The sequence below is a fragment of the Camponotus floridanus genome, unplaced genomic scaffold, assembly GCF_003227725.1.
Source record: "Camponotus floridanus strain SB8 unplaced genomic scaffold, Cflo_v7.5 scaffold54, whole genome shotgun sequence".
NCBI classification, from domain to species: domain Eukaryota; kingdom Metazoa; phylum Arthropoda; class Insecta; order Hymenoptera; family Formicidae; genus Camponotus; species Camponotus floridanus.
In genome coordinates, this window is record NW_020229703.1 from 1,021,389 (window position 1) to 1,044,192 (window position 22,804).

The following is a 22,804-nucleotide window of genomic DNA, read 5'->3' on the forward strand; positions in this document are numbered from 1 at the left end:
TCTAGTCTAAGTGCAAATAACGTCAAGATACGTATAAGAAACATCCAAAAAGTACCAAAAATATTAGAAAATGTCTTTAAATATTATTTATAATATTTTTTGAACTCTTGTATCGTCTAAATTAATGAATGCAATGTTCACGATTTCATGTTTTAAAACATTGATATAAAACTACAAAAGTTAAAATATCATTGGATTAAGTATTTTTGTGTATATATATATATATATATATATATATATATATATATATATACACAATAGTATTAAATATTTTGTACATAAAAGTACTTAATTTCATGAGATTTCTATTTTTATGTACATAAATTATTTTTTATTGATCTATTATTAATTATCTATATATTAATAAATATTTTTTTATTTTTTACAAATATTTTCGATATTTTATAAATCTAAATTTCTATTTTTGACTTAATCTATGTAATCTATTATTAAAAAAAAAAATTTCGATGCGCTTACGAGAATGCAATTTTCGTCACATTAGACTGTAGCCATTTTTTTAAAAGGAATAAAAAGTAGATCGTGGTGCCAACTTGTAACATATTTGTGAACATTAACATCAAATGGAATAGATAACTTAGGAAACGATTATATTTCCTGAAGATAAAACAGAGCATTTGTTTTAAATAATCTTTAGCTTTATGTCCGCTTTTTCAGGGAGCGCATCAGGACATGCGTGAGCTGAGGCAAGATGGCTGTTCTCAGATTTCTCGCTGGTATGAAATACAACACGAAGCAATTCTTGTTTTATCATGGAACTAGATAAATCTATCTTGATGCAAAAGCAGGTGAAGGATAATTCAGAGGATTTACGAAGCGAATTTTTGGACTTGAAAAATTGGGAAGAGCAAATGAAGCGAAAGGAACAAGAATTGTTGAATGAACGTACTGGACAGGTATTTTTGCGATCAAAATATTGATGGTATATTTATTAATCCTTTTATTTCATATTTTATTTTTAAAATATATATATTTTATTAGAAACGAATAATATATGTAACATGCAATAATATATATCTTAAAAAATATATAAAATAATAAAAAGGTTATACAGTGAAATGAATAATGTTACATGTGCTTAAAATCTTATAAACATAAATTGTTTTGTACAATTCTATATTACAAGTTTATTTTAAAATTGTTGAGATATTTAAATTTTAGATTTTATATTTATGTATAATATTAAATTTTTTGGCAAATATATGTGTAATGCATATATTGATTATACATTTAACTTACTTAAATATATATATAAATGATATATATTTCAGAATATTTTGCCTCCAATCAGAAGCAAAAATAAGAAAAAATGTATAATAAAAGAAAATAAAAAGACTGAAAATTCTAAACGAATAAAGTCTTATGATTATTCATTATGGGACAAATTCGATGTTGTAAGTAATATTTATATTATATATTATATGAATTCTCTTGATTTTTTTAAAATAGTTGAGGAAATATTTATAACAAACTATTATAATTATCATTGTGACAGGACAAAGCATGCAAAGAATTAGATAAAGAAGGACAATCTAGTGATTCTTGTGATGAAACTATGTCTAAAGAGGAATTGGAAAAAGATCATAGCAAAGCATTAGAACACAAAGATCAAGGCAATATTTTTGTGCAACAGAAAAAATGGGATAAAGCAATTGCTTCATACAGCGAAGCAATAAAAATTTTTCCTTATGATGCTATATTTTATGCCAATCGTGCACTTTGTTATTTAAAACAAGACAAGTAAATCTTATACTTTAAACATTTAATAAATACAAATTATGTTAATTTCTACAATTTATATCATTATTGAGTTTGTTATATTATATTACAGCTTGTATTCAGCAGAAGCAGATTGTTCATCTGCAATCGAATTGGATGAAACTTATGTTAAAGCTTACCATAGACGAGCAACAGCAAGAATGGAATTGAAACAATATAAAGAGGCAAAGGAAGATATAGAAAAAATATTAACTTTAGAACCTTCTAATAAAGAAGCAAAGGTCTTACTTAGCCAAATTAATAAACGACTTGAAAACTTAAAGGTATGTATATTTTTAGTATTATATATTTTGAATTAAATTGTTATTAATATATAAATTGTTATTAATATATTTATTTATTTCTTAGCCAATTATTAAATCTGTTGAAGAAATAACCAAAGACATACCGATAGAAAAAAAAATTGCTGAAAAGATGTTTGATAATGTAAAATCCAATAAAAAAATAATTGATATTAAAGAGAATAAAAATAAAAAGGATAATGTAAATAATATAGGAGCTATTGCAAAATCGAACACCATAAATCTAACAGAATCAAAGAGAGATCCACGCATTCCAGATTGGCTACCAGAAAAAGATGATGTTGAAGTTGTGGAATCTATTGAAAAACCTCCTCATTTACGCTCAAAGGTAAATTTGTATTAATATGTCACACAGTATTTGTGCAGTAATGTAATTACATCTTATTATTAATTAGGAACCATTAATAAGAATACCTGTGCAAGAGGCTGATTTAACTAAACCTTTCGAAAATGATTTCTTTTTAAAAAAAGAAATTAAAGCATCATGTAATAAAAATCAGCATCTAGAATTCAAATCAAATGTACACTCTGATAATACAAAGTATGAAGAAAGTATTACAAAATCTAAACCAGAAGTAAATTTTACCGAAAATATGGAAATACCTCCCATTCCAAGAACTGCAGTCCAATTTATAATAAACTGGAGAAGATATACTTCATCTGATTTTCGGTACAAATATTTAAAGGTAATTAATAAATTTTTTACATATTAACTAAATATGACTCATACAGAAATTGAAAGCAAAATCAAATTTTTCAGCAAATACCATCAAATAACTTACCAAAAATATTTCAAGATTCAATGGAAAGTGATATTTTTAGTGATATATTAGCAATACTTAAAACAGAATTTATGAAACAGGAAGAACCTATATTCCCGTATTTAAAAGATCTCAGTGTTGTTAAGAGATTTAGAGCTCTTATTATGTTTATCAGTAACTTAGAAAAACAAGGTATATAATGATACATATTTATTTTTCTTAATTGATTTAGGATGCTTAGTAATATGGAATTTAAAATACTTCCAGATTTGAAGGTCATGTTCTCATATTGTAAAACATTAGAAAAGATACCTGAAGAAGAAATTATAAAGTTGCAGAATAAATATGAAATTTGATAAAATGTGAATTGTAATCTTAAAAAGAAAAGTTTGTGGTAGGTAAGTTGTATCAAACTTTTGAGAAAAATATAGATTCATAAGTATTCACAGTACACAACATACAGATTTTCAAAAGTTTAATTTATATTTTAAAATATATTTTAAAATATATTTAAATATTTACAAGAAATACACAAATGTTACATTTTCAAATGCTAGAATAATGTAACAGAAAAAATAACAAAATCATTTTATACATAAAATATGTTATACCTAAGCTGTATAATTTATAATGAAATAATTAAATATTTTCAATAGCCTATAAAAATATTTACAGTCTAATATACAGTAGTAAATAATATACGCGCACTATAAATTACCATTAAGTAATCGTCGAATTTTTTGATCATTTTTCATAATTTGTGCCTTTACTTGACGTATTTTGCCCAATTGCATCTTCATGTTGTCGTCAATTTCTTTTAATGTTTCTTTCATAGGTTCTATCATTTCTTGTGTTTCTCTGAAATAAGAATTTCCATAAAAATTTAATTATTAAATAATATTAACTTCCATATTTATATATAAAAAATTTTCAAGACTTTATTGCAAGTTAATATACATATATATAAACTTGCAATATTATTATATATAGTATATATACTTTTGTTCCTTTTCCAATTGTTCATTTAACTGGCGATACTGGCTTTTCCAATCCAACAGTTCTTTCTGCATTACTTCTACGTCTTCCTGATATCATAGAAGATTTTGTAAAAAACTGTTGATTAATATGTAAAAATATGCATATAATGTACTACCTGTACATAATCTAACAATTTCCCTAGAGGATTCGTCGCACGCGTTAGTGTCTGTATTGTTCCACGTAATTTGTCAATTTCCTTAGCTACTACTTCTCGATCGCGTTTCGAACCTGATTCCCATGCCTATATTCAAATATATATTAATAATAATATATATATTCGTTAACGCGGACTATTTGATATTTTGCAAAAATTACGACAATTACTGCACAAAAATGTATAAATAGCGTATTTCAATACTTCTTACAATGTCCACTTTTTTCGGTAACACATCAACATTGTCGGTATTAACTAATTCTCTTTGAGTTTCTAAGATTTGTGCCACCAAATGCCCATGTTCCTGCATCAGCTGATTGTCTATCTTATAATCTCCATTCTCTAAGTTATCGCCACTGCTTCCCTTAGTTTCCATGACTACCATATCTTCATCATCATCCTTCAAGTCTGCGTCTTCGACAATAACACTAATATTTCCTATTGGTGTCCTGTAAATCGTAAAATATTTAAAGTATTATAATTTTAATATAAATAACTCTTTACAAAATAAATATTTTATCGCCGTCTTACTGTATCTCCTCGTTGATAATTAAATCTGTCTTTGCTCTTATTCTGGGAGCGGCTGGTCTAGCACTGATAGGTCTAGCACTAGGCGGTCTTAAGGAAGTTTTAGGCCTTTCATTGGATTGCTGCAAAACGCTAAAACAAACATTAAATTAAATCTACTTAAATATATTGATCTTTTCAATTTATTAAATATATTGATACTATCGAAAGATTTAATTGAATATATTACGTCGTTTCAGTAGTTGTTTCATTTTGAGAATCTGCAAATTCTGTTGTTGGCATTTGCTCGCTCTTTTTTTCAGCGCTCTGTTGCCGTTCCTTATTTTCTTCCGATACTCCATTTTTCTTAATTTCTTTGTTATAATTACTCATCTGATTTATTTCTGATTTATTTTGTTCTTCGTTATTCAGAGACATCTCTGAGGGCAGATTTGCTATTTTCTCCTGTGAGCCACTTACTTGCGCTGAATGTCTTATTTTACTTGATGAACTCCGATGTTGTATCTGTTCCTCTTTTATTGGTTCATGGGGTGAGATTATAGCATTTTGCTTTGTTTTAGCAGATGAAGAAGGCCTTCTTTTTTGCGCCGAAGTAGGAACTTTATCTTCAACTGGCTGAATATGATAAAAATAAGGTATATTAAATGAAACAACATACATATACACACATATATAATTTAAAGTACATGTTTTTGAAAAGCAAATAAATTTTAGAATTAAGAAATTATTTCTTTTTTATTTTTCCTTAATAAGTAATAAATTTCAAATAATGTGAAGAAAAACAAATCTTAATTCTACCTAACAAATTGGTACATTTTACTTCAAAAATTTTAGCAATATTTAAATGAGATTTTAACTTTTTACCTCAGCTGGTGGAATATCTATAGCCTCAACATTCTTCAAGTTTTCCTTTTTGTTCTCTTTTCTTGCTTTATCATTGACGTTCTTTGTTTCGCTCGATGCTACTTTTCCCGTACTAGATGATCTTTTCTTTCGATCCATCGAAATCTTATCTTTCTCCGATGATTTCCTCGTTTGCGATGCTTGCCTTGGTGCTGGCTTTTTTGAAGTTTCATCTTTAATTGTAGATTTTGATTTTTTCTTTTCCAAATTTTTTTTATAATGTTCAATCGCTTCTACACTACTGACCTAATATATATATAATAAGTAATATGTTATTATTTCACTTTAAAAAGATATAAAATATATTACTTTTTTATCGAGACATTTTCCAATAGCTTGCAATAAGTCATTTGTCTTTGTCGGTTCTTGACCAGAAATTATCTTACTTGCTCTAACCATTAGATTAGCACCTGAAATTAATTCTAAAACACATTATATATATTAATTACATGTATATTTGTAATAAAATATGATAGCACATTAAAGTTACTCACTGACAACGTCAATGAGTTTTGTCAAAAAGGCAAGCTTTGCCTCTTTATCTTTTATATTATCTGAATTTAACTCCTCATCGGTATATAATCCTTTCAAGAAACCCGTCTCTTTAATAATCTGAAATCAATTTTTATCCATATGTATCAAGATGTCCTAAATATGAATCAACTTATGATTTATATAAATCTATATTTTGTATAAATTTAAGATATGTGATAGATGATAAATAAATGTGAAATGTGAATGATGATAAATAAATTATATAAAAATAATTATATAACAAAATTATATCAAAAAAGAAAGAGAAAAAAAATATTAAATGTTGAATAGTCTGTAAATATATATGTGATAAATATATATGTGACAAATTACAGCTGTTATAATATCATGAAGAAAGCGAAACGGTGGTTTTCGCAGCAATTTCTCGGTTAATGGTGGCTTCTTGAAATATTTTCCAAGTAAATCTTGCGTTTTCTTTATCACTTCGGATCGTACTTCGTCCGTCATTGTATGGTTGTCTTTAAATCATGTTCTACGATAACTCACGATCCCAGTCAATGTAATGTCAAACGGTTGCTAAGCAACGACCACGTGAGAACTACGATCAATGGATGCGTTTCATTTGACATTACGAAAACTTTGAAGCGTTTCAAGTTTGATTGACCAATCAGAGCAAATAAATCTATGTTGTCTCCTTCATTCTGATTGATCATTCAAAAGATTCTTTCAAGGATCAATGAAATTCATTCAGAATCACGTGATAATCGTAGATCATTGAGCTAAATTCCGATTGATTACTTCGACATGTTAGAGATTTTAATGGTTAGTAAATTTCTAAATTGTATGCTGGTAATACTGCGCGCTACTACTATCATCTAGTGACACTGTATATGTGAGGTTATTTGTAAAAGTAAGGAAATTATCCTGCCAAGATGAGTTTTTTAAATTTATTGCCTATATTTTCACGGTAATTATGACTTCTTCGCTTTAATTATTTACATAATATTTAACTATAATTAATAAGTAATTTGCGAAATTTCTAATTAATCAAAATTAAATCAGAAATATACATATTTGTAAGTTTGATATGTAAACATTCACATTAAATAATATTTATTTTCAGATTATCTGTACATACTGTATCTGGCATTCGAAATATATCGGCATGCACTAATCCATTGTACTTCAAAGTTAGTAATGCGCTCTTGTAAGTTATTGTAAATATAATTGTAATATTTGAAGTGTCAATCATACATGTACTATAATTATACTATAATTTTAATTTATTCTGTAGGGGAGAACCATTGAAAAAAAAGAAAAAATTAGATCCCGCGATTATCAGGGCACGAGAGGAAAGAAAAAAAAAAAAGTTAGAAAAGCAAATTCGTAAATTAGAGAAAGCCACCAAACAATTGAAACCAGTCTCTGAACTAGAAATACCATTGAAGTTAATAGATGAAAAAAAGTAAGCATGTATACATATTGAAATTTTATTATTTGAAATTAATTATATGTGAAACATATATAATTTCAATAATGTATCGATTTTATATTATTTATGTATTTATAATACTAATTATAGAAATTAATTTCAGAAAAAGGTTGCGACAGCTTCCAAAGCTATCAGAAGAGGAAGTAGAATCTAGAATCTTATTGCAAAAAGAGTGGTCTAGATATAAAACTCAACAACATTTAAATAATGTTCAGATTATAGATTCTATATTCTATTCGCAACAGAAAGCACTCGATGAACTTAGAGCAGAATCAGAACAACTATATCAAGAAGCAATACACGTAATTATTTTATTTATCTAGGAAATTATAAAATCTGCATTGTTATTATATTTTTAATATTATAATATTAATATATTCATAATATACATCTATATTTTTAGAGAGATTTTAAACTTTTGCCATATACAGCTAAAGGTCCATTAAAAACGCCAGCAATAGAAAATTACGATAGTCCAGATGGAAATTATATAAATATGACTCGGAAATTTGATGGAGAGGAATAAGTTTGATGTGTATGAAGAGGATGAATTACACTCTGTCAGAAAATTCGTATGTAAATAAAGCATATATTTTCAAATCATTCATTGAGAAATGTGAATTCATACATTTAAGAATGTTATATAAGCTTAATACAGAATAAAGGAAGCAATAGCAAATATAAGATCTAATATAAGACGAAAAGAAAAAATAATCTTTTTTTCTTTCTTCACAAAAAAAGATCTATTGTTTAAATATGTAACAAATTATTTTTAAAAAAATGTTATAATATATATTGAGAACTTTGATAAAATAAGGATTTATTTCACTTGTTATACATTTTGAAAAGAGATGAATTTTTATTAGACTATATTTTATTTCAAATATGAGATAAGTGTAAATTATAGACTTTTATTTTATAGGAAATTTGTCTCAATATTATTTAATTTTATTAACATAAATCATATGTATAAGCTTATTTTATCACGAATTTTAAAAATAAAATTATAGCGCAAAACTTTGCAGTAATATTATTTAATTTTATTAGCATAAATTATATGATGTATAAGCTTATTTTATCACAAATTTTAAAAACCAAATTATAGCGCAAAACTTTGCAGCATTTTACTCTTTGCAAATTTCACTAATTCTATTAACAATCTTGCAAAATAATTTTCCATGAAATATTATAACAAAGTTATCTAAGTTCATAAAAAGAGAAGAGTGGAAATAGAGTATAATATACTTTGCAACACAGAGAGAAAGAATATTTTATAAATATACGTATAAAGAAGTTTGTAATTTTTTTTCGATCGATTATATTAACGCTACATTAACGAAAAATAGTAATACAAAGTAAGCGTATTTTCATTCGCCAGTTACATTAAAGTTATTTACGATTCATCAGCTCAGCCACGAATTCGATCGATGATAGTAAAATGTATGTCCGGTATATAATCCTAAACTATCCGGTGCTGCTGATCTATATCACAGTAATCTCTAAAGGAACATACATTCCAAGCGTTGCGAATATTATCCAGGTCCTATAACATCGCAAGCTTCTTTCTTTCATTGATTCCTTTCCCGGGCAATATAAGCTGTGTCTACAAGAAATTCTCCCGACTCTTAGGCATATTTAAAAGAGTGACACCCTTACCATAGTAAAGAATGTCGTAAATCTTTGGGCACCAACGACGTCATAAATCTTTTATGTACAAAAGATTTCTTTAAATCTTTTATATATATAAGTATCATTTTAAGTGTTCGAGACGTTCTTCCTCATCTTCGACGATATGTTTCGAAAGCCTTATAAATCTTTGGAGACGATCAAAAGAATATTTCTTCTTGTCGTTTAGTCGAACTTGAGCTCGCGCTTGCACATGGGACATTTGTCGCTCGTTTTGAGGCATTGTCGCAAACAGTCCGCATGAAAGAGATGATGGCAGGGTGTCACTCTGGCCTTGGTCATGCTGCACAGACACACCGCGCACACATCATCGAATTTCTCGATCTCTTCGACGGTCGCCTTCCGATATCGATTCAACATCTCGCGCTCTCGCCGCAATACCGCGCCTGAATTCTGCATTAGTTCCTTCCACCTGAGATATACGTTGAGATACGTGGCGACGATCAGGAACCTCCAGGAGGCTGAGGGCAACAGCAGAATGGTGAAGATTGCCGATATGGCAATTGTGAAACAGCGAAGTATCACCGGCGCGTACAGATTTTCGATGTTCTCCAGCGCTTCTAACTGCAAGAAGCCCAGAATCGTCGGAAACATCTCCACGAAGACCTTCTCAGTTGCCGAGTAATAGACCCATGTAACCACCGAATAAATCAACGAAGGTCTGCGAGATATATATGAATATTAAAGGCACTACAATATATGCGTTAAATAATGAAGGAATTTAAATATAGATACAAATTTAAATTATTTTTATAATACACGAAATAATAACAGAAATAAAAGAGAAATTAGAGGAATCATCATCTCTTAGATTGAGATAAAAATGAAATGTTAAACAAACTCTATAATTAATTAAATGAAAAATCAATTATAACGAAAAAGATAGTTTTAATATTTCTTAATTATATCTAGCGAATAATGGAGTTACTCACTTGTAATGATCAAGACCTTGTTCTAATCCAAACACGAGGAGCATGAAGGTCAACGTGACGACAAATGTAACTGCTTTGGTCCATTCTAGTACGATCTTGGTAGCAGACATGGCGAGATGCTTTATCTTGGATCTCTCGGTCAGGGTGACGTACGGCGACCAGTCCTCCTTTTGAATTAACTCCTTAATGTAACTTACGCAGTAGGCTATCACGTTGTAAAACATGAGCGTGTATAGGCAGGTCAATCTCTGTTGCGGCAACAGCACCTTGTCCGTTAATATCAAGAAAACTATCTGATTCGCCATCACGGAAAAGTTGCGCATTTTCAGGAAGAGATTCTCCGCGCGATCCACCGGTGCGTACAATCGTCTCAGGAAGCGGTTCAAGGGATGCCAGGCTTTCTTGGCTCCGCCTTCAACAATAATCATCGCGATACAATGAGAGATTCGATTTTATTTTACATTCATAATAGTAGAAATTGACTTATATAAGAGTTTTAAAAGAGGAACACGTTTATCAATATATGGAGATAGGAAGCAGTCTTAATTATCAGGAGGTAATGTAAATTAATGAACATAAGATAAATTAATGAAGTCTGTACGGTCGACTTAAATCCGCGTGTCTCATCACATTTTAGAGATATCAAGATTGGAATCATAATTCGAAGATATAAAATGGGAAAGTTCGAGTAAGCACGTTCAAGAAGAGGTGTATAATCAACGTAATTTATTTATACTTTTAAATTACAACGTTGAAAAAAGAGTTTCTTAATATATATCTCCAAATTATAACTTAAGAAGCGCGACTTGGAAAGGGCAATTTTTTTTTACGGTCATAACTCGATATCTCGTATATGCGACATGATGAAGTAACTAACGAAGAGACCGATGACTTTAATTTTCATATTGGCCTTATTCTCGCCTTTATACAAAAACGTTTACCTGGTTATTTATATCTACCGGTCGACAACTATCACAGATGATCGAGGCAAGCGATCGTAAAACCCGGTGGTTTAATCGACAATCATATTTTAAGAATATACAAATCGAGCATGTGACGAAGGCAATTCTCAAAAGTTACATCCTGCAGCTCCTGATCGATCGGACAAAAACGTTTATAGCCGTTCGCATAATTATCAGGGGAGATTATCATTAACGTTCGCGCCGACGAACATGCGGAGGCGAGCAAAAAGAAACGCGCAGACACGCGACATCTCGTTATTATTACGCATAAGAACACATTGATGTGCATTCGCCACGAGAGATCCTCCTCCGTTTTTTTTTTTCATCGTGCTCATCTTTCACTCTTTGAAGAAGAAAGAAAGAGAGAGAGCACATAGTACACGATACGAGCGCATCGCCGTGAGTGATTTTCCGGAGATGGACCCGAACAGCAGCCCCCGCTAGGGGTTTATCCAGAGAATGACAAGTAGCTGAATAAACGTGACAGGGCGTGCTTTACGTTAATAATTGCAAACTTGTTACCAGCTGATGCTGATGAACGAAGCGAAGGCGCGCGTGCGAGAAAGAGAGAGATAGAGGGGAAAGAGAATTTCCTTCGATCACCGTTAATTGAGTATAACGTAATCGACATGGCTTCGATGAATGATCGACTTCATTTTTAGTAACGAGTCCGAGCGAGAGATCCGGCGAAAGAAAATTTGCATATTAATGGACATCAGTCAGGACGAGTCACCGCGACGTGACGGCAGGACGAGACAAGGACAGGTGCTGAGGACAGCGACGGCTACGTGGAACCCGTAGGATCTCTTCACATGGCAACTGAAGGATGATCCATCCCCCATCGGGGATACCAGGACGGAGAGCCAAGAGGGCTCTCTGGTACCTATAAAACTAACGGTGTTCGGTCTTCAGTCGAGCATTGAGCGACTCGGTGTCCACACGGAAGGAATCGTCGATCAGAGACGAAACAACATCCGCAAGCAGCGAGGTGACTCCAGAATTCAGGTAAATACCGATAATCGCCATGATTTATGATAAATCCTCGCAAAATTCGCATTTTTCGGAAAATTAGAACGGATCGCATAATATTACTACTATACTGTTACGTGTATTTTAATTATTATGCCGAGTTTATGCCGTTAGGTTATCTTGAGATAGGCCTATTTAGTCGAGGTTTTGCGAATATTGAGACATTACTAGTGTATATTACTGTTCTATTACTGATGTAAAAGTTAAATATAAGATCTTAAAAATGAATATTATTTATGATTTTAAATGATTTGGATATCTACATATTTAAATCTTTTAGAAAAGAAGAGAAATTTCAAGAAGTTTATATATATTTTATATATATTCATAGTTTTTTAACCTTTGAAGCCTATATAATTAAACAAAACGCAATAAAAAAGAAAAGTTAAAAAACACTTTATTTCTATTTATTTACACTCTAATCTTGTGCCAAGGTCTTCTAGCCTAGGTCTTCTAGCTTTTCTTTTTTATTGCGTTTCGTTATCATTCGGACCGTATATTGCTTTTGTCATTCTATATAATTAAAAAATTATTTAATTTTTTAAAATAATTCTATGTAAAATTAAAGTTTATCGGTGCTAAAATTTGAAAATAAATCACATACTGATAATGGTTGTCAGAAGAATTAATTTTAAATTTCAAAAAAAGAAATAAAAAAGTGATAAAATTCTTACATATTACAAGAGAGAGAGAGAGAGAGAGAGAGAGAGAGAGAGAGAGAGTAGAATCAAAATTAAATCTAAATACAAGTCTCTTAGAAATTTTCTGCTTCTCTAAAATATTTAAACAAAAGATTTAAAGATAAAATCGGAAAGTTAGAATTAAAGTAGCAAAAAGAAAGAGAGAAGTTGAAAGTAACGGTAAAATATCTATTTTTTTATACCTTTGACTGCTATGATTTTAAATGATTTGGATATCTATATATTTAAATCTTTTAAAAAAGAAAAGTAATTTCAGAGAAATTATATATATATTTTATATATATTCATAGATTTAATCCTATATAATTAAAAAATTATTTAATTTTTTTAGATAATTCTATATAAAATTAGGTTTGTTGGTGCTAAAACCTGGAAACAAATCACATATATTGATAATGATCGTCAGAAGAATTAATTTAAAAAAATAAGAAAGTGATAGAATTCTTACATACTACGTAACTAGAATTAAAAGATTAAATCTAACAATAAGTACAAGTTTCTCTTAGAAATTCTTTATCTCTCTAAAAGATTTAAACAAAAGATTTTAAGATAAAATTGGAAAGTTAGAATTAAAGTAGCAAACAGAAAGAGAGAAATTGAAGGAAACGTTAAAATATTCATTTTTTTAATACCTTTGACTGCTTCGGCGAGAGTCTTCAAGGTTGGAACCGGGTACCTGTAATTTGCGCTTAAAACCACTGGTAACACAAGGGCTGAATATAAGACAGGCGCAGGCGATGGTAAAAGCGGCAAAGGACTGCGTGGACAATAAGGCAGAAGAAGGATTGCGCTTAGAAGACAAACGCTTTGCGCTGTCTTTTCCTTGTCCACTGTCAGCGAATTTGCGCGAACGCGGCGTCTTACTCTCGCTATCATGCCCATCTCCAAGTTGTCCTGAAAAATTACATATAAGCAAGGATCTTTATTAATTTAATATTTCTCCATCTATATATTAATATTTTCTATATATTAATATTTATATTAATATTTTCTCGTGAAAATTTGCATTGGATCGCAAAATAAAAGATCTAATTCGGGATGTCACGTCAAACGCTGATAAAAATGGAATATTAGATCTGAAAAAGAGTTTAATTTTAGATTAGAGTTTTTGGAGAATATTTAATTAAATATCGTCGTTTATAATTAATAGTTAATTAATAATTAATAATATAATTAATAATTAATTTCTAATAATTAAATCGTCGTTTAAAAAATATCAGACTATGAAATAAAAATGATCGAAATAAATACTATATTGCTAAGAATTTCGATCAATTAATTTCGAAAATCAATTTAAATTAATCGTGAGTTAATCGCGAATTTATAGACTTCGTTAATTGCTTAATGACAAGTTTGAGATGCCAAAAGAATTACTATTGAGCTCAAATCGCTTAGTGCAGCCAAAAGTCATTCGCGCGACGTGCTTTGGCAAGTTATCTATGTAGATCTTTAAATCTTCTGCATCTCTGCTTCTTGCTTCTCTATATTGGACGCTTCAAACTATTTCTGAACGCGAAAAATTCTCTTCACAAAGATCTTCGTAAAGGTTTATCTTTTTCTCTCTCTCTTTCTTAGAAGAGAAAAGCAATGCTTCCGTTTTGCGCCCACGATTTACACCGACCATCCTGTTTCTTCCTCTCTATGTGTTTATTCAAAGTCTGGTATGCGTGGCGTTTGTTGCTCTTCGAATATACGGCCTCTGGTCATATATTTTTCGACGTCTGAGGATAACCGAGACGATAATCAAACAACTTTTTCCGACTGATGCATTCTCGATTCGCGGAAATTTGTTCATCTTTTTCGAAAAAATTCACCTAACTATAAATTATAAAATTATTATCGAACATCTGGAATTTAATTACAATATTTTTCTGCAATTTCATAAATTTTTTCGACCAATTTTTTTATCCATATATAGTCTCTATTTTTTAAATATTAATTGTTATATTATTTATAAATCAGATTTCTTTTTTCTCTTTCATAAAATTCTCATGTTGCAACATTCGCGGTATTACACATCGAAAGACACGCGATGTCAGATGATTCGATGATGATCACATGCTAGCCAATGAAAACTGCGAAGACAACGTGGCACATTTGGCGCAAATTTTGGAAATCGCACTTCGTAGTTAACAACAATATCCCGGTCCATAAAACAAAATTCGCTAAAATATAGTGAAAACACAAGTCGCTTCTGAATAAGTACGATTTTATAATTTCAAATTCTATATTTTCTGTTCTCTTATTTTTATTAAAAATTTAAAAATAGCTAATTTTCGTTTTAAAAAATATAAAAAATATGAAAAATATGAAAATGAAGAAACATGGAAAACATTATATTCCACTATCAAAGCATATTTAATATTAAAATATATAAGTCATCTGGATTGTTTTTCCATGTCTATATCGAAGACTATCCGTATGAAGTAAATAAGACGCAGAATCAGATACCGCATTTAGCTCAAAACATATGATGGAAACTTCTAAATATGCAATCAACGCAGATCCAATGCAATCAGTCTTATGATACGTTCGCTTCTTCCGAAACATGTGTTTATTCTTGGTTTTTCATCAAATTTTTTTTTTAATAATAATTTATTATTATCAATTGATTTTAATTGATTCCTTGATCTTATATTTTATCAAGATTTATCAAAATTTAAAGAATCGCTGTCAAAAGAAAAGAGATACACTTTAATCTATGTTCATCAATATAAAAATATATATATTATATAATTATAAAAGACTATCTGTTTCTAATGTAATGCGATAACTATTTAATAATCAATTTAATTTCAATAATATATTTTCGATTGCTAAATGTCGATAGTACTTACTATCAAACTACGACGGAGAAGGCGTATTCAATTTTCCACAAGAAAATCGCGAACTTTGAGAGAAACGAAGGAATTTTCTCGCACTCCCTCGAAATCCTTTAGCAGTTCTTCAGTATTATCAGGTCCAAGTTCACACTTTCGAAGGATGCGTCTCTTCAAGATCTCACTGTGGAATGAATATACCGCTTCTTAGCTTGCATACGTCCAAAACGAATGCTAACTGGTACGATACTGACCGTCCTGTCGGTCTTTGTACCAGCGGAGCAATGAGACAGGGCATAGTGTGTGCGTGCGTATATGCGTGTGACAGAAAACGAGAGAGCTTGAGAGGTGAGAATGGTGCAAGAGAGAAGAAACACGATGATCGCAAAAAACGAGAAATAAATCAAACAAAGAGAGAAGAAATAAAATTCAAGAGTGTGGAGGAAAGATAAAAATACAATATAAAGATAAGAATAGTAAAAAAGATAGGGTAAGTGAAGAAGACACAAATAGAGAAAGACAAGAAGAGAGCAGAAGTGGAAAGAGGAGGTATAGAGATCTAGAGAGGGAGAATTTGGCATCGGTGTCGAGCAACGCAAATTTCTTCGGCTATTCTTAGCGAGCAGAGGCGCGATGTCGCGTCAGACGCGTTTTCCGATCTGCGAAAATTCCCTCACGGATTTTCTCTGTGTATCTTTCTGTGTAGAATGCGTGTGGGCCCTCATACGATCCGACTGAGTAACGAACACGCAGCTCTATGACCATTCACGTTTTCTACTTCCTGTAGATTATGAGTATTATTGTTAGAGTGATAATTTTTGAAAGCCTCATATATTTCAAAATTACTGTATAACTGAATATTTTTTATAGATTAACTTTCTTATTTCTGTCATCTATATATTTTACATTTTAGTCCATCAAAAAAATCATTATTAAATGATGCAATGCTAATCATTATTTAAAATGATGCAATGCTAACAATCTTACAATTTTATATCTATTAAAAGTTATGATCTTACGTAATTTTGTTATTTCACAAATTATATCAAAATCTTATCAAATATATCAAATTCCAGAAACTTTATTACTCGTTCACACTGTAGTAATATATAAAGTTATCGACATATATTTCAGTATTTGTTATTCACATATTTATTATAAATTTTCTTTTCCTACTCTGTAATGTGGAAAATATTTGCATCACGTGAAACAATAATGTAGAAATTTATGCATTTACATAAGAGCTCTGTTAAATCTATAAATAAAATATGAAATGATCTCGCGCAATAAGCTAAATTAAAAGGAATTAATATCTGCGAAGCATCAATGAGAATTCCGCGCGCTGAATTTCATTGTCTGGCGACGAGCGTCATTCACTACGGACGCAGAAAGTGACGATTATAGCTGATGATTCCGCTGGTTCCTAGTACCGATGATTGCGTAGAGACTATTGACAATTTTCACGACCACGTGAAACTAATTCCGGTGCAACATAGTGTCACGAAAATAAACAGTAGTCGAATATTTATATCTATAATGATATCATTTATGCGCGGAGGTTTTTTTAATCGGACATATATTTGCATTTTTAAGATATTCTGATTATTATTATTTAACATAAATATTGTATTCATAAATGTAATAAGATTACTCGGTACTGGTAATTTTGACATTTCTCTCGCAGCTCGTTATTTATACGGTATTTAATTCTTATCTTTTTGACACAATAAAGTGTATCAATTAAAAATTAAAAATTTGGATCCGTCCTTCGAAGATGCATATTTCACGTGTCATTGATCCGATTCTCGTGGTACGCGTGTTTTCGCTCACATCGAGGGAGAATCGGCCAGTCGCCGTCTGGGGAGCTAATTTTACGTCGTCTCGCAGCGAGTTTAGAAAGACTCGCGGTTCGACGCAGTGACCCACAATAAAGATGTAACATCTCGACAAATAATCGTAGATCACACACGTCCCGAAAAAGATATCTCTACGCTTGTGCGGCGAACAAAAGATTATCGAATATTAAATCAAATGTAGTTACGACGGATCTATCCGAGACAAAATATTTCGCAAGGCGCCAGCCATATCTACATTTCCATTATCTTATTATAATGCGGTTTTTGTGCAAAAACACGCTGATTGCGCATTCATCGACACGGCATTACTACGTGATATTAGAATCGCTAGATACGTTTGACACACAAATAACTCTTTAAAGAGGAGTTCGCGTAAAAATATGTTGTGTTGCAAAACTTTAAAAGTCTAAAGAGAAAATAACTACAAAATTGATGAATCAATATCCTTGGATCATATTTATTGTATTTTTCCAGACCTTTGCAATTTTTATGTGACAATGAAGAGATTATTATGCTTTGGAGCGACTCCGAAAATAATACACACACATATACATATAGACGAGAATGCAATTGTCACAAAATGGCAGACGAAAATAAGCTTATATGAAACAATAAAAGATAAAAAATAAATTCTTTATTGTTACACTCACATACACTTACAAAAAAAACATAAAGGAGGCCGCGAGATTCGCGGTCTATCAATGCTGAGTCAGCCAACACAGTTTCCTTGTTTTTGAACGAATGTTTATGGGAAGTTGTGTAGGAGGGAAGAAGGGAAGCCTTGTTTGGCGGAAAGTGGATCATGTGGTCGTATAAAATATTTGTATTTATTATTAGTACAATCAGATAGAACAAGAAGAATTTATTTTATTTTTATTTCAAAGAAATGATGTGCTTTTTCGATCAATGAACTCACAGAGAGTTTAAAAATCTCATTTACAGCTAAAGAAAATCATTTAATTACAATTATGAATGAAACAAGTAATTAAATCACAATCGATGCATAGTACTATGATTGTATTTCATTTGTCTACGAATTCTGCACTATCGCAGCTTACTTAGAACACTGCAATATTCCAAGAAACTAGTAATATTAATATGTTATCGCTATTTATTTATTTGCAGCAGACAAATATCGTTAATTAAAATATTCCTTATCTCATTCTTACTCATCACATCGTAAGATCGCAAAAGCTTTCCAGCTTAATCCGATATAAGTTTCTCAGCATCTCCTAATTACTGTTAATTTATTTTGATCGGATTTTTCACAAATCTCACACTATTCTAAATTCTCTTAACAAATTCGAAAAGAAAATAATTTTTTGAATAATTCAAAAAAGATTTCAAAACGAGATTTCGAATCACATATGGGTATTTGTCTTTATTATCGGTTCAAGCCGGTAGTCTTTGCCCCCGTAGAGTCACGGAGGCTACGACTAAATCGTTTCACTATATGTAGAGTGGGGATCCTCGATGTGGGACATCAGTTTTGCCTGTTTAATTCGCGAGACGAGTCGCCGACGCGAACGCTTTTCCACGGCTCTCACATCGCGATATTATTATCATTATTATCATCCTCATTATCATAGCTTGGTTTAATAAACATTATGTAGTCGCGAATACATATTATAGATATCATCATAGAAAAATTAATTCAATGCTGACACGATTGATTTTTCATTCGATCGCTATTAAGGTGCCCAAGTTAGAGACTAAAGTGCATATGCAAGAATCTCTTGTGTGTTGTGTTCTCTCTCTTTGATGAGTTAATTAAAATCTATTTATTCGATTTCTTAATCCCTAAGTGTATGTCTTATACATATATATATCTTTTAATGGATGCAAAAATTTTTCTGATCTTTCTAAAAATAATTAGATCTTATCAAATAGTTACAGCATTGGATATTTCATAATTATATATTTTTTTTTGTGATATATATTTTGATACATATATACATATATACATACATACATACATACATACATACATACATACATACATACATACATACATACATACATATATACATATATACATACATATATACGTACATATCTCAAGGAACTCGTTATCATATCCGATCCACCATAGCAGCACATGATATACGGCGATGAAAAATTGATTCCAAGACACACGATGAAGTCGATATTTCGTAGACATTTAATATTTCCGGACTGGCGTGTCGAACTGCTTTTCATAATGCTAAGACATTAAAGAGGGTGATTGAACTTGGTAAATGAAAAGATTATTTGCATTTATTGTGTTACGATAATGGAGATTTTACGAGAGAATCGCTCATTATTAAAATAGAATTACATTTCTCTTAATAAATTATTCATTATTATTTTATTATTAAATATTTTCTAAGAAGCAAATTATTTTCTATAAAACGCTATTATTTTCTACTAAAGAAGTAAAATAGGTGAATAAAGTGAAAGTCATTGATATTTAATGTGTAATTAATTTATTAATTAAGCTAATCACTGTAATCCAAGACTGCTTTTTGACAATTTTAAATTATATAAACACTGGAAAGAACAAAAAACTTTAATAAAAATGTCAGAAAGTTTATAAAACTTTCGACAATAACCAAGATATCATCATAAATAGAGTGATAATGGAGAAATAATAATAAGAAGGAATAATAATAATAATAATAATAATAATAATACAATAATATGCTTTAATAATTTATTTAGGACAAATTTTATTCTTTCTCTTTCTCTCTTTCTTTCATTTATACTCCGTCTTTCGAAACATGTATAAATTTATTCAACCAATTATAAGAATTGCTCATTTTAATCATTAAGACGAAGTATTTGCATAAATAAGAGAAAAGAAGAAATAACAAAAAATCATATCCCATACAGCACAGACCATTGTTGTTACATTGCAGCAACATTGCAGCAAATTGTTACAATGTTACAACAATGGTCTGTACTGTATGGGATGTAAAAAGATGATGATTTAAATATATAAATGCATTTCCACGTTTTCTGAAAAAAATTATCGATTAAATATTTTATATATGTACGATTTCATATAAAATTTCATATTGAAAAAGTCATTAGGAGTTAATGCATCTCTGTTTCAGACCGGTGAATTATCATGCTTACCTTCCAATTCACTCACGCGATCACTTTTCTGGCCGCAATCTTTCTGTAAGTGTTAATAATAGATCAATGGTAGAGAAAGTCTTGCCTAAATTACAATTAATGTAATCTTAATACGGTATTTCAGAATCGGCAAGTGCTACGCTCATCCCACATCCCGACGACAAGAGGTGAGACCTGCGTTGTGTGTTGGCTGCGGCACCGAATGTGATAAATGCAAGTTTGGTTTCGTAATATCGGCTATTTGCGGTATCGCCGAATGCCGACGAGTAAGTAACAACATCAATTAACACAATTGTATTTTTACTCATTATCATAAAAAGTAATTATTCTTAAAAAATCTCGCCAAATAATTGTATTGTTGGAATTCAATTTCAAAGGATGAAATTTCGATGTTCAATTCATAGAACTGAAGATAAAATCGAAATTTAATTGTTCAACTAATTTTTTGAGATACACTTTCTGAAATTTCTTCCCAAAGTTAAATATAAATCTCATGAATATAATCTTTATTATCGATCTCTCGTTGACGTCATGTTTCTTTTTGAGAATTCGCGAGAGACAAAAATCTCGTCGCGTTCTTTCGCCATCTTATCGGCGCCGCTTTATAGGGTCCTGGTGATATTTGCGGCGGTCCAAGCGAGGCCTGGGGCGTATGCGGCGACGGATTGATCTGCAGTTGCAACCGATGCGCCGGCTGCAGTCTGGATTCCCTCGTGTGCTTTGCGAATCATGCTTGCCTGCCCCATCAGAGCCTGGAATCGGGAAGCCATCTCGATCTCTTCGAGAGATTTCCAAGTCAATTCGACAGAGTTGCCAAGTAAACCAAGAAAACCCACAATCCATAAGCCGCTCTGGATAAACGAAAAGGATGACGGATGGATGATATGACGAATGAGAAAAACGAATGTGAAATTAGAGAGAGAGAGAGAGAGAGAGAGAGAGAGACAGAGAAATGCGAATATATATTAGCGATTTTCCGAATTATTTATTACATTTCACGATATCTATAATCTCATTAAGTATCCACGATTGTGATAGATAACTCGTCGGGGCCCGGGTCTCTATTCCCTTCTCGTGAGACAACGGTGCCCCTGTCCATGTTTAATGGCATTTCTGTGATTTTTTAATTACTGTGTTAATTATCGTGTTCTATCTACGCACGCCTCAATGAAACGCGGTTGCGCGCGCGTGAACGAGCGTGCGTCGCCGGCTAGCTTGATCTCGTGAGATACTCGATGAATCATCGCGCATTGATGATTCTTGGCTGTGAATCGCGTCTCTCGCGGAATACGCACGCGAGGCGATTACTGAGTCCTCCATGTTTCCACGCGAATCCACCATAAAGGTTTCTGCCGAAAATCGAGAGCATCGTCAATCGAAACGCACGCGGACACGGGAGAAAATATCGTAGATAAGACGAATGAAGAGAAGGAACTCTCGTGCTGACCATTAAATATTATCGATCTAAAAATTTTGATATTTCTTTGGTTGTTCGCAGAAGTTGCTCCACTTTTACGTATTCGTTTCAGTTATACGATTTTTAAACATCTTTTTCCACGTTCGTTTACATATTAAAATATTATTAATATATCTATATATTGCGTCTTTATTTATACATTATTATTAATATTTGATTATCAAATATTAATAATATTATTATTAATATTATTATTATTAATATATTAATTATTATTAATATTATTAATATTTGATAAAAAATGAGAAGAACTATTTTTTCGTTTCCGCATATAATTTGTTTTATATTTTTATTTCTTTGACTAGTCATTCGTGAGCATCTTAAAAACACAACGTACTTCATGTAGCTCTCGATATTTTTGCGGAGACCGATCGTGAATGTTTGGTGAACGCCATCCTATATAACGGGCAACAAAATAAAATTGGCTGCATATGTGCATTATTGATATTGATTTACCTTCTTACCTCTCCTCACTCAAATAACTTTATTTATGTGCTCTTAAGCGGAATGACAGTACAATAACAGATAAAATAAAATATTTCTTCATGATGAAATAAAATGATTTGTTTACAATGATAAATGAAAATAGCTTTTATGTCTACGACAATGATGAGTGCATCAAGTTTTCATGTTTCCTAGATTTTAATTTATATATGTATATTTATATGTTAATTTATATATGTATATTTTTTTTATTTATACATATTCTTTAAATATATTTATTAAATGCATCGATTTTTTTTTAGAGAAAAACT

General features: G+C 30.8%; 5 protein-coding genes across 10 annotated transcripts; 3 read left to right on the top strand and 2 right to left on the bottom strand.

The window, feature by feature from the left end:
• Positions 1 to 679: 679 nt before the first annotated feature.
• LOC105254209 (RNA polymerase II-associated protein 3) lies at positions 680 to 5,253 on the top strand. 2 transcript variants are annotated; one of them, XM_011262739.2, is made up of 9 exons: positions 680 to 914; positions 1,290 to 1,412; positions 1,514 to 1,758; positions 1,850 to 2,060; positions 2,146 to 2,427; positions 2,495 to 2,785; positions 2,860 to 3,052; positions 3,128 to 3,258; positions 5,144 to 5,253. In XM_011262739.2, exons 1-8 carry the CDS (start codon positions 771 to 773, stop codon positions 3,214 to 3,216), a joined length of 1,578 nt encoding a protein of 525 aa, XP_011261041.2. In that variant the 5' UTR covers positions 680 to 770; the 3' UTR covers positions 3,217 to 3,258; positions 5,144 to 5,253. The 2 variants fall into 2 exon arrangements, with proteins under 2 accessions (XP_011261041.2, XP_019883910.2); XM_020028351.2 differs by lacking the exon at positions 5,144 to 5,253 and having other exon boundaries at positions 3,128 to 3,328.
• Positions 3,512 to 6,664, bottom strand: LOC105254217 (TRAF3-interacting protein 1). 2 transcript variants are annotated; one of them, XM_020028345.2, is made up of 10 exons: positions 6,351 to 6,664; positions 5,978 to 6,095; positions 5,793 to 5,893; positions 5,445 to 5,729; positions 4,810 to 5,195; positions 4,584 to 4,712; positions 4,264 to 4,501; positions 4,014 to 4,139; positions 3,860 to 3,945; positions 3,512 to 3,718 (listed from the first exon to the last, which is right to left on the bottom strand). In XM_020028345.2, the coding sequence occupies exons 1-10, from the start codon at positions 6,483 to 6,485 to the stop codon at positions 3,568 to 3,570; spliced, it is 1,755 nt and encodes a 584-aa protein (XP_019883904.1). In that variant the 5' UTR covers positions 6,486 to 6,664; the 3' UTR covers positions 3,512 to 3,567. The 2 variants fall into 2 exon arrangements, with proteins under 2 accessions (XP_019883904.1, XP_011261052.1); XM_011262750.3 differs by having other exon boundaries at positions 5,793 to 5,905.
• A 95-nt stretch (positions 6,665 to 6,759) lies between these two features.
• Positions 6,760 to 8,073, top strand: LOC105254224 (39S ribosomal protein L40, mitochondrial). 2 transcript variants are annotated; one of them, XM_011262771.3, is made up of 5 exons: positions 6,760 to 6,945; positions 7,102 to 7,185; positions 7,273 to 7,443; positions 7,574 to 7,772; positions 7,902 to 8,035. In XM_011262771.3, the coding sequence occupies exons 1-5, from the start codon at positions 6,911 to 6,913 to the stop codon at positions 7,914 to 7,916; spliced, it is 504 nt and encodes a 167-aa protein (XP_011261073.1). In that variant the 5' UTR covers positions 6,760 to 6,910; the 3' UTR covers positions 7,917 to 8,035. The 2 variants fall into 2 exon arrangements, with proteins under 2 accessions (XP_011261073.1, XP_011261063.1); XM_011262761.3 differs by having other exon boundaries at positions 6,763 to 6,945; positions 7,874 to 8,073.
• Positions 8,074 to 8,527: 454 nt separating this feature from the next.
• LOC105254189 lies at positions 8,528 to 15,994 on the bottom strand. Of its 2 annotated transcripts, none has more exons than XM_011262704.3 (4): positions 15,618 to 15,994; positions 13,413 to 13,674; positions 10,089 to 10,503; positions 8,528 to 9,817 (listed from the first exon to the last, which is right to left on the bottom strand). In XM_011262704.3, the coding sequence occupies exons 2-4, from the start codon at positions 13,660 to 13,662 to the stop codon at positions 9,322 to 9,324; spliced, it is 1,161 nt and encodes a 386-aa protein (XP_011261006.1). In that variant the 5' UTR covers positions 13,663 to 13,674; positions 15,618 to 15,994; the 3' UTR covers positions 8,528 to 9,321. The 2 variants fall into 2 exon arrangements, with proteins under 2 accessions (XP_011261006.1, XP_011261013.1); XM_011262711.3 differs by having other exon boundaries at positions 8,530 to 9,817; positions 10,089 to 10,500; positions 15,618 to 15,991.
• LOC105254204 (neuroparsin-A) lies at positions 11,441 to 21,525 on the top strand. 2 transcript variants are annotated; one of them, XM_011262724.3, is made up of 4 exons: positions 11,441 to 12,055; positions 20,551 to 20,617; positions 20,697 to 20,838; positions 21,181 to 21,525. In XM_011262724.3, exons 2-4 carry the CDS (start codon positions 20,565 to 20,567, stop codon positions 21,391 to 21,393), a joined length of 408 nt encoding a protein of 135 aa, XP_011261026.1. In that variant the 5' UTR covers positions 11,441 to 12,055; positions 20,551 to 20,564; the 3' UTR covers positions 21,394 to 21,525. The 2 variants fall into 2 exon arrangements, with proteins under 2 accessions (XP_011261026.1, XP_025268430.1); XM_025412645.1 differs by lacking the exon at positions 11,441 to 12,055 and adding an exon at positions 19,541 to 19,688.
• The last annotated feature ends 1,279 nt before the right edge of the window (positions 21,526 to 22,804 follow it).

Bases quoted from the DNA above. Each gene is read 5' to 3' on its own strand.
- LOC105254209 (XM_011262739.2), top strand. From the start codon at position 771: ATGGAACTAGATAAATCTATCTTGATGCAAAAGCAGGTGAAGGATAAT. The intron at 915-1,289 runs GTATTTTTGCGA...TATATATTTCAG, and splicing joins TGAATGAACGTACTGGACAG to AATATTTTGCCTCCAATCAG. The intron at 1,759-1,849 runs GTAAATCTTATA...ATTATATTACAG, and splicing joins TGTTATTTAAAACAAGACAA to CTTGTATTCAGCAGAAGCAG.
- LOC105254217 (XM_011262750.3), bottom strand. From the start codon at position 6,485: ATGACGGACGAAGTACGATCCGAAGTGATAAAGAAAACGCAAGATTTA. The intron at 4,140-4,263 runs GTAAGAAGTATT...ATTTGAATATAG, and splicing joins TACCGAAAAAAGTGGACATT to GCATGGGAATCAGGTTCGAA. The intron at 3,946-4,013 runs GTAGTACATTAT...CTATGATATCAG, and splicing joins AATTGTTAGATTATGTACAG to GAAGACGTAGAAGTAATGCA.
- LOC105254224 (XM_011262761.3), top strand. From the start codon at position 6,911: ATGAGTTTTTTAAATTTATTGCCTATATTTTCACG. The intron at 7,444-7,573 runs GTAAGCATGTAT...AATTAATTTCAG, and splicing joins AAGTTAATAGATGAAAAAAA to AAAAAGGTTGCGACAGCTTC. The intron at 7,773-7,873 runs GTAATTATTTTA...CTATATTTTTAG, and splicing joins TATATCAAGAAGCAATACAC to AGAGATTTTAAACTTTTGCC.
- LOC105254189 (XM_011262704.3), bottom strand. From the start codon at position 13,662: ATGGGCATGATAGCGAGAGTAAGACGCCGCGTTCGCGCAAATTCGCTG. The intron at 10,504-13,412 runs GTATTAAAAAAA...TGATTATTGTTG, and splicing joins TCTCGCCGAAGCAGTCAAAG to AAGGCGGAGCCAAGAAAGCC. The intron at 9,818-10,088 runs GTGAGTAACTCC...TATATCTCGCAG, and splicing joins CAAGGTCTTGATCATTACAA to ACCTTCGTTGATTTATTCGG.
- LOC105254204 (XM_011262724.3), top strand. From the start codon at position 20,565: ATGCTTACCTTCCAATTCACTCACGCGATCACTTTTCTGGCCGCAATC. The intron at 20,618-20,696 runs GTAAGTGTTAAT...ACGGTATTTCAG, and splicing joins TTTCTGGCCGCAATCTTTCT to AATCGGCAAGTGCTACGCTC. The intron at 20,839-21,180 runs GTAAGTAACAAC...GCCGCTTTATAG, and splicing joins GTATCGCCGAATGCCGACGA to GGTCCTGGTGATATTTGCGG.